We start from the raw sequence: 14132 nt of genomic DNA, 5'->3' as shown, positions 1-14132 counted from the left end.
CCAACTAAAGTCGTTAATTATTGCAAGTATTGTGCTAGATACTTGCATGCATGATGCCATGCTACTTATTCTCTGCTTACACTTGGAAATAAAACAAAACTCCTCATCCATTGGAAGCGGGGGCGGGGGGGGAAGTCCTGTTTAACAGATGGGAAAATGAGGTGCAACATCTTAGTGACTCCGTCTAGCGTAATTCCTGGGGTCTGTTCTAGATCTAGGAGATGAGCGCTGGTTTCCAGGGACCCACTCCAGCGGCTCAACCACAAAGTTACTGCTAGCTGTTCTTATCAGTAACAGATACCATATGCTCCCTTTGATGCAAGGAACCCCCTGTGGTATGCTTAATGCTCTGCTTAACTCTTTTTGGACGATATGTTCTCTTTTTTTTTTTTTTTTTTTTTGAATTTGAGTGACACAATTGGATCGTGTAAAAAGTAGCATGTGTCTCCTAAATGACATTATCATCATCTCAGTCTGTTTTCTGACATAACTTTGAAGGTTCCAGGTCTTTTATTAACATTTAATTTCAAGCATTAACTTACTGGAGCAGTTTGTGTTTACCGTATGCAGAAGATGTGAGGCAATGGTTTTCTGTCATGCTTTTAAGTGTCCAGCAAATCATAGCTTTGGAAAATGCCTTTTGTTCTTCTTGAAGCCAAACTTGTTTGTCCCGAAGGCTCAGAAGTTAGTGGTTTCTTGATGTAATTAGATCACGATTAATATTATTTATGTTATTTCTTATAACTTGGTTGCCAAATTAGTTACTGTTAGAACTCAGACTCGCACGTTAATTTCTTTCACTCACTGAGGAGTTGTCCTTCTGTCCTCCAGCATTGCTCCACAGGCACCTTGGAAATCCATGATTTTAGGAAGTAGTGAAGTTGTTCCACGCCTTAGTCTGTCTTCTGGAGTCTATTAAAATGGCTAAGTGACAAAATGAGCAGAAATGGGTGATGCTTTCCCTGACATCAACTACATTTCAGCCTCTGACATTAATCGTAAGAGACCATAAGAAGCCCACTCTCCCCTTGGGAAGGAGCCAGGCAGGCACGGGGGGGCTTTGGTGGGCCCTGCTGTGATGCAAAGTGTTTCTGCTGCCTGGTGCGACTACAGACTGCAGTGGGACCGTGTGCTGGAGGTGCTCGGGGCACTGGTAGCAGCAGGGAAGGGGTTCATGCTGTTTTCCTGCGTGTGGCAGTGGTCTGGATGTATTGACGTCAGTGATTTCTGCCTGCTTATCTCTTCCTTTTTGAAGCAGATGAACAGATAATAGGTGGTGTGTGTTTTACTAAGGCTGCTGAACCTCTGTGTTAAGGGTAATAATTTGTCTCCCATGTAGGTAGGGAACTAAATGAAAATCACTCATCCCTCTTTTATTTCCTCTCCTGAGCAACTGAACACACGTAATTTGGAGCTTGTTTTAGCTATAGAAAGCAGTTGGCCTGGACAAAGGTTTTATGATACTATATGCTTGGCATCTTGGATAATGCCATGCAACTTGCCTGGCTTGAAGCTGAGTTAATTCAGGGAATTAAAGTCACTGAAAGCTGCAAACTCTTTTTTAGTTCTCTTTTGTCACCTAGCTTGTCACAAGGCTGGCCAAACGCCAAGGGCAATGTAGTAGGAAAGGGCCTGCTTTTCTGTGGCAGCTAGGCCACAGTCATATTCGAGTCATATTTGTACTCTGTACTTCTGAGTCATGAGATAAGTGTCACTGTAAAGTAGATAAAGTCCAGGTTAAAGTTGTCCAAGTATCATAACTTTAGGAAATTATTGGGCTCCATACCCAAATAATGTCTGTTAATGGCTTGTGTCTGAGCTTGCTTGCCTGCAGAAAGGCAAGTGTTGGAAGTCCCGCCGCTGCTCCTAACGCTCAGCAAAAAATCAGTCACCTCAGTCAATAGTTTATAGGGAATTACGTGGAGTTGATGGAAGTTGAAGTAGCAGAATTTTATGTAAAGAAGTACTAGCAGTATTTTTTTCATAAAAATAAGCACTTGTACCTTTTTGTTTTTGTGGAAATTAAAGAAGTTTTTCCAACTCCTTTGTACTATTTTTAACACGATATGCAAAATACATTGAATATGTACTATGAGACAACAGCTAAAGAAAATCTGAGATGATAGCTCACATAATTAGCCTTATTCAGGTTAGGATTAAGGTAAGTGCTTTGGCTGTGTGTGGTTCCCTAGCAGGGGAGTTAGGGCATGAGTCAATTCAGGTTCTGTTAAGGCCCTAGATTTTAGTTAAGAACTAAAATTAATCTTCAGTAAAGAAGTCTTTACAATCTAAGAAGGAGTTACACATAAACATCTTGAGTGACGTTTTAGGAATAGCCGATCACGCCTTGGTGCACTGAGATAGGTTGGATGACCTCTCAAGGTCCCCTCAGTCTATTTTCAACTATTTTTCTGTGGACCTAAGAATTTTTTCTCAGAGTTTCTAAGCGTTGCTGCTTAGAATAGCAAGTTTAAGCATGTGCAGCTTGAGAGGCCTTTACTGAATATAGTTCCACGCAGTGCCTTCTCTTACCAGCAGCAAATTTGTTATGAATGTTTCAGAGGGAACACTTCATTTTGTGCTGCTTTGAAACAAGCCGGAAGCTTTGTTACAGCTTCACTCAGGTCAGGGATTGCAGGGTTCTTGAACTGTGTTTGCCAGTTGAGTCCCCTGAAAACACCAGAGAGCAAAAGGTCTCGGATCTGCGTATGATCAATGTTTTATTGGATAAATAATACAGAAAATAGATTTAGAAACATTTATTTTTGGTATCTTAAACTTGGTTTTCAGAAGGTTTAGAGGAAATAAGTTTTCATTAAATTCTGTAACTGGCGAAAAGTTGTTGGGTAAGTTTGAAGGTTTTGGTAGGTAAAATCTAGGAATTACCTGGGAGAATCTTCAGACATTCAGATAACTTACCTAAATTCTCCTTCCAAAGAGTAATTAAATTATCACCTACGTCACATACTAGCCTTTTATAGTTTCTAACTACTGATTTTTACACGGTGTGATTCAGACCCCTTATCTTGTCTGCTTATTTACGCACTTAAAATGTCATCCTGCATTGATTTACAGTTCGTAAGTCTTTATTTGTACACTTGTAAACTCTAAGACTATAGTACTTTTGTTTTACAACATCTTAATTAGTGTGTATAGTTCTGCTAAAAGGCACCAATTACACGGAATATACAGTAGTCATATAATATGCTGAAGTCCACTAGTAGTAGACTGGTTACTGATTTATATGCTCAAGCCTAATATTAATCATTAGGGAATACTAAGATTAATGGAAGAAAAATTGTACCAAAAGCAATAACTGCTGTTATTTTCATAAGGGTATTTAAAACAACTGACAAATGGAGTTGGGTGGAAAAAGTTAAAATGTTTGGCAGAGAGTCTACTTAAGCATCCTAAAATAATCTAGTGATAGTCTAAACACAGAACAAAGATGCTCTGGGGGAGGAAGAAGTTATATGGTGGTGTTTAATATTCAACAAGCTTCATGGTCAAACACACATTCTTCAGGAAGAAAATAATAAAATCTATTAAAACTGTATGTAAGAACATCCAGATCAGAGAAGTCCATATTAACAAAACTTTGATTTGCAAGGGCAATGTAAGAATGGAGATACCAAACTAAATCTATAAACTTTAAGTGTATACTGTCTGTAACAATACTGATGAAAATAACAGGGAAAATAGGAGAAGTGAGCACTACAGGACACAAATGTTTTGTCTACTTAATATTTCAATTAGTGATTTAGATACTTGTAAAGAACTGTGTAGTGGGAATGATGGGTACCTAACATTATTATTCAATAAAGGTATTCTGTGCTAAATTGCAAATGCCAAATTGCAGTTACAGATGCTCTTTTAGGTATTTTACGCACAAGATTACACACACAGATCCAGTGCCAATCAGTTGAATGTACCTGTTTTATTGTGCAGATGCCCAAGTTTGTACTGTTGCAAACTTGATTATAACTAAAAGAAAAATTACAAGTCCCATTAGGACTGTTGATCAATATATGGTTCTAGTGTAGAGTGCAGGCTATCCCATGCTTCACAAAAGTGTTTAATTGATTGTGAGCTGGATGTGGACTGCATTTCTGGATGTACTCACTTATTACAAAGGGTTTACTATGGTTATGTCTTCTCAATATCAGTCCCCAAACCTATGCTGCCACTTGTTGCCTCTTCATCTCTTCCAGCACAGTTATTTATGGGCATGTAGTCAAGAGTAAAATGGTCTCAGGAAAATTGCTGGAACCTAACTGTGTTTAAGTGTTCTACCAACTTAATGAAATGTGGCAACAGGTTTAAAAGCTTTGGGGAATGAAATTTACCTCCAACAACAGGGCTGTTTCCACTGGAAGTTAGAGTAGGAAATTGTATTATAGTGGACTGGATAGCATTTTATAGATTACCTTTATAAGGGGTGTGTGCCCTCACTTCAGTGGTGTAATTTGAACGCTGACATGTTTAGGTGATAAGTAGAAGTTTTTTGTAGACCTTTTATATTGTTTTTGTTACGGTTCTCTTGTGCTGTCATCTGAAATACCTGTTACTCACTGCTTTTGGAGTTAGGGTACTAGAAATAACCAGATATTTGGTCTATTCTGCTTGCTTGGCATCCCTGCTACAGCAACGGTGCAGCTGAAGAATAATCAAGGTCTAGAGTCTTTTGAAATAAATCAATCTGTGCATGTAAAAGATGCATTCAGCCTTCTCTTACCCTGTATTCTTCAGACTATTATATCTAGTCCCAGTCTGTTATCTCATTGAGACGTGTCCATGGCTCTAATTAAATACTAGAGCAAGTTCAGCCTAGCAAGAGGGAACTTATTTCATTCACTCACCTCTTAAGCATGCTGCTGATTTTGTTCCTCAAAGTGTTTAAATATTGTCACTTCCAATGTGAACTTTTTGGCTTTACATCTTAACTCTTCAGAAATGCAGTACAGTTTGTGGACCTCCTGAATACACAGCTGCTTTCTATTTAGTAGTATCTCAGCTAACAACAACAAACCATAAATCACATCTACATATTCTTCTTTACCTTACATGGCTCAGGCTGTTCCAAGCAAAACTGGTTCTACCATCCAGTGATTCCGTAGCATAATCATTGTTTGGGGAGACTTGCTTAAAAAGATCTTGCTAATCTGGTGATCTGGCTCAGACACGGCTGCATAGCATACACGCTGACTTCTTGAGTTTGTTCGTGCTGCCAGCAAGCGTGTTTGGAATCCAGTTATTGAATTCATGTGAAAAGTAACTGAAAGCAATGCAGGATTAGACAGGGAAACCAGATTGTACAACCCAGTTTATCTGTGATGATAAAACTTTCTGCTTTTTTTTTTCTTCTGGTAGACTGATGTTGAAGTCAGTGGGGTTACAGATTAGAGCTGTCTCAAAAAGCAGTTGATCTCAATTTTTTTGTCTTCGAAGAGAGGTTTGTCTCAAGTTTCTTGAAAGTGTTCCACTTTCAACTATTTTATAGCTGCCTTAAAATAGTAAAAGTGAGATCTTAAGGCTTACTGTTTAGTAACGTCTTACTTAACCTGCAGTTAATGTACATTATTTTTCAGTGGAACGACTGTTGTAGCAGAAGTCACTGTTTCTGCATGTGGAGTCAGTTTAGAGCAGATGGCTTTGATACACAAGTTGCCCTAGTTTAGGCCCCCAAGTTTAGCCATCATTAGTTGTCAGGACATTATAAACTCCTCCTTTCGGGCTGAAGTCAATTGTCTTGTTCTGCTGTTTTTCTGCTTGTTTTTTTTTTTTTTTTTTTTTTTTTTCTCCTTCTATTGACAAGATCCTCTGGAAGCTATCTTGTGGCATGAATAGAGTATAGAGATACGTAGCTAAAATGCAAATGCTAATTTAACTTTAATGTATGCTATAGATTTGAGAAAAGGGAAAGTCTGTGACTTGATAGAAATGGCATATGTATAAACAATTATGCTTCCTTGTAAACAAGCTTTATTGAAAACGCTTGTTTCTGTAACTTAGATAAGCTGCTGTTCTTATGGTCTTCTGTTTGATAATTTCTTTTTTTTGTGTGTATCTTAAAGAAGAATAATACAATCTCTGCTATTATGCTCTAAGCAGAAGATATTACAGAAAGGGAAGCTTAGGTTCTTTGGAACATTGTCTTAACAAATAACCCCTCACTGTACAATTAGAGGTATAATGTTGACTGCTCTTAACTGCAAATTTAATAAAAATTGTATTCTCCTCTGTAGTAACCTGTGAAAGTAACTTGTAACCTCTGTGGTAACATGTGAAGCTGTTTCTTACTACTCCTTCCTTCATGGAAACATGGTGTCTAACCAGAAGTCTCTAATATCCTCCCGAAGTCAGTTCAGATGAGAAAATGGCAGTGTTATCATGTGAGCTCTGCACTGGAGACAGAATCAGCTGGGCCCTCTCCTTTCCTCCCATTAAAAGAAAAAAAAAAAAAAAAAAGCCTGTGATATAGTTGGGCAATCCATAATTCTCATAATCGAGCTTTATCCAGTTGTATCTTTCAGCAAAAAATGCACAGGGAAAAGCTTGGTAGGAAGCTGGTAATCGCCGTTTGGTATGTTTGGCATATCTGGAGGCTGCGATTCGTAAGTTGCTGAGGTTTAATCTGTCTTTTCATAGAAAATATTCTCCTCCAGCCACTTGCAAGCCAGAAGACTGTGCTGATCAGCAGCTGTTACAGCAGAACACAAGGAAGGTTCCACCCAAGAAGCCTGTTGAAAAACGGAACTGTGGGAAGGAACTTGCAGGACGAAACTCAAATCTCTGAACCCTGCTTAGCAGCTTTTCTTAGCTTTCTGGCATCTAGAAATTATGTGTCCATGTAACTTTTTCAGTAGATAAAGTTCTGTGAAAATAGATTAATTAGGCCTTGTGTTCTCTGGGAAAACAATGCAAAAATGGAAAAAACTTTGCCTCCACTGGTACTGGAGGACACTGCTATTTGGGGTATTTTTTCATTTGTTTCAAAAAGCACGTTAAATTTTGTAAAACTTTAAGAGCAAGCAAAGAGTTAAAGCCCCAGGTGATATTCTTTACCACACCTTAGGAAACATATTTTTCCTTACAGCTTGCTAATATACATATCACTCTAAGTCTTTCTGGGAAAAAATGCCACTTAGAGATTCCCCGAGTAGTAACCACTGCCAAGGAAAAGAAAGCATTCGTTAACCAAGAAGGCATTTAGGCTTTTTCACATTTGAAAGCTTTTTAGAATGGTCTTTAGGAATGTACTAAAAGTAGTGAGTGGACCATTTTGTTAGCCAGCAACTGTAAGCATTTGTAGTTTTTTATAGGTATATAATGTGGTTATAAATGTTCTTGTAGTACTCATGGCAGAGTAAGGACTGACTGTTGCCACACAAGGTACTAGTCTAAAAAAGAACCTGTTTATCTGTTCTTTGATGTGGCTTTTTGCTGCTCAGTCTCTATTGGATTTATTTGCTTTTGAAGAGGTTGCAGTAATAGAAAATAATCTCTAGCTTTGTAGTAGTCAGACTTAAAATGCCAAGTTGTTTTACATGTTTCTTACTGTGACTTTATCCAATTCGGTCGTACATAAGGATCAGAGTGGCATGGCACCATGTGCCAGCTGTAGGCAGCCTTTTGTACCCACTTCCAATGATTCATTTTTTTGTTTTGTTTGACGATATGTTGAAGAGAACTCTTGACCCTATAGAGGAACATGCTGTATAAGCCCATTGGCAATGTGTATTTCTGTAGCTGGATTCAGCACCTCTATTAACTTGCTGTGTCTGTTTTTTACAGAATGGACAGCAAATTGTGGATGAACCTATGGGAGAAGATGATATCAACCCACAAACTGTAAGTAAAAGATGGTTGTAATAAAGATAGTACTGTATTATGGCACACTGGTATCACAGTTTGCAGGCACTGTTGTTTAGGCTTACTTGCCATGAAGCTTACTTAAGCCAATTTAGCATCCTGATACTTTTCAGAGTTCTTTATCACAGGCTCTTGTTTGATGTGGTATCCTACTGTTTGTTCTGATGAACTTTCATGCTTTCCATACTATTTTTAGTATGAGGTAGGCTTTCCTGTGGAAAGCACAAAACTGAATATGGTAGAAATTATAATTGGACTGGGGGGTGAGAAGTCTTGATAGTAAAATGTGGCTACGTAGAGCATTCCTGAACAAGGAGGGAGGTTGAGCTCCTCTGTTCTTATCCTTGCAAACCTTAAAACTGGTCGTTCTTTTTTTTTTTTTTTTTTATTGTTCACTCTTTCCTAGTGCCAGTGAGCAAAGCACTTCTGTTGCCTTCTGTTAGTCTCATCAGTGCATAGGTGAAAATATTCTACATCTGTGAGTTCCAGAGTGTGCTTTATTAATAGTTAAGATTTCAGTTGTGGTCATGTCACAACAAATGATTCTCTCATAGTTAAATTCCACACAGATTCTGTTGCAGATGCATGTGTGCTTACTGTATGAAATCTGACTCTTTCAGAGTGACGGCATATACCATAGCTTTTACCCGTCTAGTTTGGTATGTAAGGTGTACAGCAGCTCTTGCCTTTGTTTTTTCTGTACTGTTGGGAGATTTTTTGGCAGTGTTTGTCTATGCTGTTTCATTGTTAGTGTTGGTCATTTCTTATTTTCTTTCTTGACCTGTGTGAAACTAGAATATTTGCATAATAAGTCTTTATTAACCTGGAAGATTTTCTGCGTCCTTTCCACATAGATTATTAGGATTATACTAAACCAAGACATTAAGTTTTAAGTCGTCTTCCTGTGTTTGTTTCCAGCTGAAAAGTTTAGATATGTCTCTCTGGAGTGCATTCAAGAATAGCAAAGCTAGTCAATTGAGGCACAGTGGTTTCTTAATTCTTTTCTTCGTGGGTTCCAGTTTTGCTCTTCTGATGCTATTTTGGCTACTTGATGTAGCAAAGAACTTCTGTTTATTGGTTCAGAGCTAACAAATCTAAAGGGATCCAGAAAAGTTTGTAGAGAGATACTTGAAGATGAAAGCTGTAGGTGTCAGTTTAGCTGGTGACTTAAGACCGTTCTCTCTTGGATGAGTTGCTAAATTCTGAAGCACGCACAGTAGAAACTTTCATAGTGGAAGAAGAGCCAAAGGCTAAGGCTGAACTATTAATACAGATCTGACGTGTTTGCTGTAAATCAATCTGAAGAGTAAACTGAGTGCTTTGAACCAGTACGTTGTGAAGTACTTACTGGAACAAAGTGGTCCTTCTGAGTTTGAACTGGCAGGTGAATACAAAAAGAAATATCTATCCTTTTTCTTTCTTCCCCATAACTTTTTTTTTTTTTTAATTTCAGTTATCCATAACTTATAAAAGACTGTACCTCAGTTCTCCCTGCTTTTCGGTTTCAGTAGTCTTTCAAGGGAAGACCCAGGGTGAGGAAGGACCATGAAGCTGTGGTTTCTTTTGCTCTTGTTATTGAGAGGCATTAGTCAGACATTCTTAACCCAGGCTTTTTGAACATAGGGCTGGCTGCTAAAGATCACAGTCCAGAAGGTTCATACGTAATCTGTAGAAGGTCCTTATCTTCATATCAGACTTGCAGTTTACAAAATCTTGTGATGTGGAGATATGAGTGACTTCAAGTTTCTTCATGTAATCCCTGTGACTTTCTCAGCAAAGAAGGCAACTTTGGTATTTATCTGGAGTTTTGTGTCAGACAGCACTAGCTGACTGGTAGACTTAGTGATAAAAGGGCCTTACTGATAAAACACAATTTTTGGAACTACAGATATGGTTGAGGTATTATAGAATCACAGAAAGGTCTGGTTTGGAAGGGACCTTAAAGATCACCCAGTTCCAACCCCCTGCCATGGGCAGGGACACCTCCCACCAGACCAGGTTGCCCAAAGCCCCATCCAGCCTGGCCCTGAGCACCTCCAGGGATGGGGCACCCACAGCTTCTCTGGGCAGCCTGTGCCAGGGCCTCACCACCCTCTGAATGAAGAATTTCTTCCTTATATCCAATCTAAATCTATCCGCTTTCAATTTCAAGTCGTTACCCCTTGTCCTACCCCTACACCCCCTGACAAAGAGTCCCTCCCAGCTTGCCTGTAGGCCCCCTTTAGGTGCTGGAAGGCCGCTATAAGGTCCTAGTGGAGCCTTCACTTCTCCAGGCTGAACAACCCCAGCTTCCTCAGCCTGCCTTCATAGGAGAGGAAGTACAACATATTGGAGTTCATGTGCTGATACTGCACGTTGTGCAGACCTCAGCTTGTGATTTAGATGGTCAGAGCTCTTTCCATCTATGCAAATGGGTATAATTACAACCTGCATAGCAGCTTACCTTTCTGCTGATGTTGTGAGCGGAGCCATTTTAGATAATCAGTGAGTTGTCTTCTCCATGCTTGCGTAGCGGTAGTAGATGTAGCTCTTAAGCTGATGCGAAAAGGCAGAGATTGAAAGCCTGTGCTATGTAACCACTTCTGATTCCTCCTCATAGCATGCAGGGCTCCTATGTCTTTAACACAGGGTGAAGAAACAAAGGATGTGCTCACAGGTGACTCGGAAGTAGTGCGGTGTTAGAGTTGAAGGAATATAATAAGGCAACAGCAAAAGGGGATCATTTGTTCTATGTATTCTGCATAACGTAGGCTGTAGTGCTTACTTGAATTCTTTTTTGATCTAAAATGTTTCTTTCGGCAAAAATGTTCAGTTTTAGTTGAAATCTTAGTGATGAATGAGCTCAAATACTCATATATTCTGACTATTGCCATTGCTTGATAACATTTATTTTTATTAACTTCACCTTCTACCTGTGAGCCTTTTTGTTACACGTTTATCCACTAAAATGATATTTTCTCTGTAGTATTATATTGGGTTTACGTAACAAGGTTTTAGTATTGGAAGGGGTGGCCTCTCCTGAACAGAGACTGGGGGTTATCCCCATGCTAGATAGCTGGTTCCAAAACACAACCACTGCTGGTTATTGCTGGGCCCATCGGTGATTCTCATGGTGCCTCTGTGATGACATATTTATGGAAGGGTTAAAAAAATGTTGAGCAGCAGTAGTGAGAGAGGAGTGACGAAAAATGTGAGAAAACAACTCTTGCAAAGGTCAGTGAAGAAGGAAGGAGAAAAGGCACTCTGTGTCAGAGCAGAGATCCCCTAGCACTCCATGGAGAGGACTGTGATAAAGCCCATGGTGCAGCTGCCCATGAAGGACCGTGTTGGAGCAGGTACCACACTGCAGGCCGTGGAGGACCCCATACTGAAGCAGGTAGAGATACCCTGGAGGAAGCTGCAGCCATGCAGAAACAGGCTCCTGGCCTATGGAGAGAAGCCCATGGCTGTAGTAGGAGGTCTGACAGGAGCTGTGGCCTGTGGGATGCCCACACTGGAGCAGTCTGTTCCTGAAGGTCTGCATCCCCTAGAAGAGACCCATGCTTGGGGCAGTCAGTGTTTCATGGTAGGGATCCCACGGTGGAGCATAAGAGAAGTACGAGGAAGGAGCAGCAAAGACAAAGTGTTGGGAACTGACCGCAACCCCCATTCCCAACCCCTTGTGCCGTTCAGGGGTCACAGGGAAGAAGGATGTGGAAAAGTAAGGAGAGAAGTTAAGAGTTAAGCCTGGAAATAAGGTGTTTTTAGTTTTGTCTTTGTTTCTTGTTATCCTACTCTATTTTTAATTGGCAATAAATTGATCTTCCCCCAGCAGTCTGTTTTGCTGATGACAGTGAATGGTAGACTATCTCCCTGCCTTTATCTCAACCCACAAGCTTTCGTACCTCTTATTTTCTTCTTCTGTGCCATTGATAAGGGGGAGCAAAGAGGTTAGAGGTTGGACTCGATGATCTTGAGGTCTCTTCCAACCTAGAGATTCTGTGTGAAAAGCATGACTTGGTGGGTATCGGGCAGCCAGTCAAGGTTAGCCCACCACAATTATCAGATTTCTCTTTCAAGATTTAATAACTGTAGGATTACTTACAGGTGGTTTCCTGTACTTTCTTCAGACACTTCCAAACCCTTACTTTTTTTTGGGGGAAGCAACCTATTTAACTATGATTGCAACCATTTAAAAAAAAAACAAACAAACCTCTAATATTCTTTCTGTGATGCTTGAGCTGTTTGATTGTTTTAGCATTTTAATCCTTCAGACTAGTATATATATATTTTTTTTTTTTCATATATTGCTAGGTTGTGGTGAATAAAGCCAAATTGTTCAAATTGTTTTAAATCACTGCTGACAATCTTTTTTTTTTTTTTTTTTTTGGGGTGGGGAGGAGGTGGGGGGGTAGGTTTTTGCCTCCCTAAAAAAAAAAAATACTACAGCTGCTCAGTTATAGCAGGAAGGTAGTCTTTGACTGTCAGCTATTAAAATACTACCTCAGCTGAGATGCAGTAGATTTCTTTGTGATTCATGTCTGTTTTGGCATAAGATAAAGACTAATGTTAAATTGCCGCTGAAACTCATTTTAATTCTTCTGTTTGACCTTGTGTCTAAAAGGGCTTATGGGCCCTAAAAGGGCTGATAATCCATGAAATTTCTCTGCTGTAACTTGAGGACAGTAGCATGAACGGGCCTAGCATGTGCAGACTCTTGTACATCAGGTCAGAAGACAAAATATTCTCACAGTTCTGTAATGTATGCAAGCTCGGGATAGAGAGTTGCCACAGCTCTGTGGAGAGAAGAGGGCAAAAGCTTGAAATAATGCATCCTTTTGCAATGTCAATGTATGAATAGTATGCTGATAATGCAAATTGGATAAGAAGTTTAAAACAAATGTAGAAGTCTAATGCAATTTTGTCTGCATAGGAAGTCTCCCTAGTATTGTGCATATCAAAAGATAAGTTTCAAATTGTTAGATCCCTGTTCTTTCGCCCAAAAGTGAAGTTAATGGACAGGTGAGTCTGAGTTGCACAGATTTGTTTCAGACTCAGTGGTTTGTCGTAAGAAAAGCAGCAGATTTAAGGTTACATACCTATTTCTGAGGAGTCCAAGGTGCTGTATAGTTCAGTGTTGTTCCTCTTAAAAGAGGAATCACTCAATATTCTAGTTTTATTACAATTAATATACTGGTTATATCTAGCTTCATAACTTAAGTCAACATTTAATATCTGATGAATGTCATAAATAACCTGGGCCTGGCAGGAAATAAATGCAAGAACAAATACACTGGCTGAAGTTTGACCTGATGTGAAAGCTTAAGTGAAGATTACTGAAAAAGGGAAGCAATTTAAAGCCTTTTATTTGCTACCTTTCTCACTCTTGTGCTATCTACTGTTGTTTTCTTTACTGCTGTGTCCATAGAGATCGAGTTAATTAACAGAGCACATGAAATGTTTTGAGTTCTCAAAAGCACAATGCACACTTTGCTACTCTTTTTAATCTGTGTTCAATTTGGCCATTAAAGCAGTACTAGAACTGGTCAGTTATCATTGCATTTTGCTAGCTTAAGCACAATATTAAAAATACAAAAATACTAGGTTCCAAGAATTTGTGAAAGGTGGTTTCTAATAATGCTTTGTAAGCTGCATGGGCTGACATACGTTTCTGTTTGGTAGCCTACAGGGACTGAAGGTTACTGTTTGTTTGTTTTTTAGTACAGGCCAGAATGGAAATAATTCAGGCACAAGCAACTGGGATGAAAAAGTAAATGATGTCTCCAGTGGGGGTGGTTGGGGGAGTATTGTTATACTTTTTGTATGTTTTGGTATAACTTTAAGCAAAACCCTACTCTTAAATAAGTAGAACGTAAACACAGGTAGAATTACATAGAAGTGAAACGTGAAACAGTATATTAAAACATGCTGATCTGGATGATGCAAAACTAAACCTCAGTGGCTTTCATCCTTTCACTAAAAACATATAACTAAAATAACTAGGACTGTAGTCAACAGGTAACATAAGCTAGGCTTGTAAAGAAAAGTCAGTGGTTATGTCTGTTTTTCTCAATAGAATTGAAAACTGCAGTCAGGAGGTATGAAAGTGGTGAGCTTTTTCTTGCCTATCAGTGTTTTATTAGAAGAGGTTATGAGGAAAACGTGATCTTAGAAAAAAGATTTAAAATGCATTAGAAAAATAATTTGAAGCATATGGGGCAAAATAGTTTTTGTCCAATTACTGGCCTTGAACAGTCAACTTTATGTACTAATCTTGACAT

At 39.1% G+C, this 14132-nt stretch overlaps 1 protein-coding gene across 3 annotated transcripts in view; it reads left to right on the top strand.

Moving 5' to 3' along the window:
* The window catches only part of RPS6KA3 (ribosomal protein S6 kinase A3), a 75041-nt gene that overhangs the window by 3945 nt on the left and 56964 nt on the right, over window positions 1-14132 (top strand). For all 3 annotated transcript variants that reach the window (XM_038167731.2, XM_038167727.2, XM_013109158.5), the window contains exon 2: window positions 7795-7851. In XM_038167731.2, coding sequence (XP_038023659.1) covers window positions 7795-7851 — 57 coding nt within the window. The remainder of the gene's footprint in view (window positions 1-7794; window positions 7852-14132) is intronic.

The sequence above is a fragment of the Anas platyrhynchos genome, chromosome 1 (assembly GCF_047663525.1).
Source record: "Anas platyrhynchos isolate ZD024472 breed Pekin duck chromosome 1, IASCAAS_PekinDuck_T2T, whole genome shotgun sequence".
Classification (NCBI taxonomy): Eukaryota; Metazoa; Chordata; class Aves; order Anseriformes; family Anatidae; genus Anas; species Anas platyrhynchos.
Note: the sequence above shows the minus strand (reverse complement) of the source record. Positions and strands in the feature narration are given on the sequence as shown.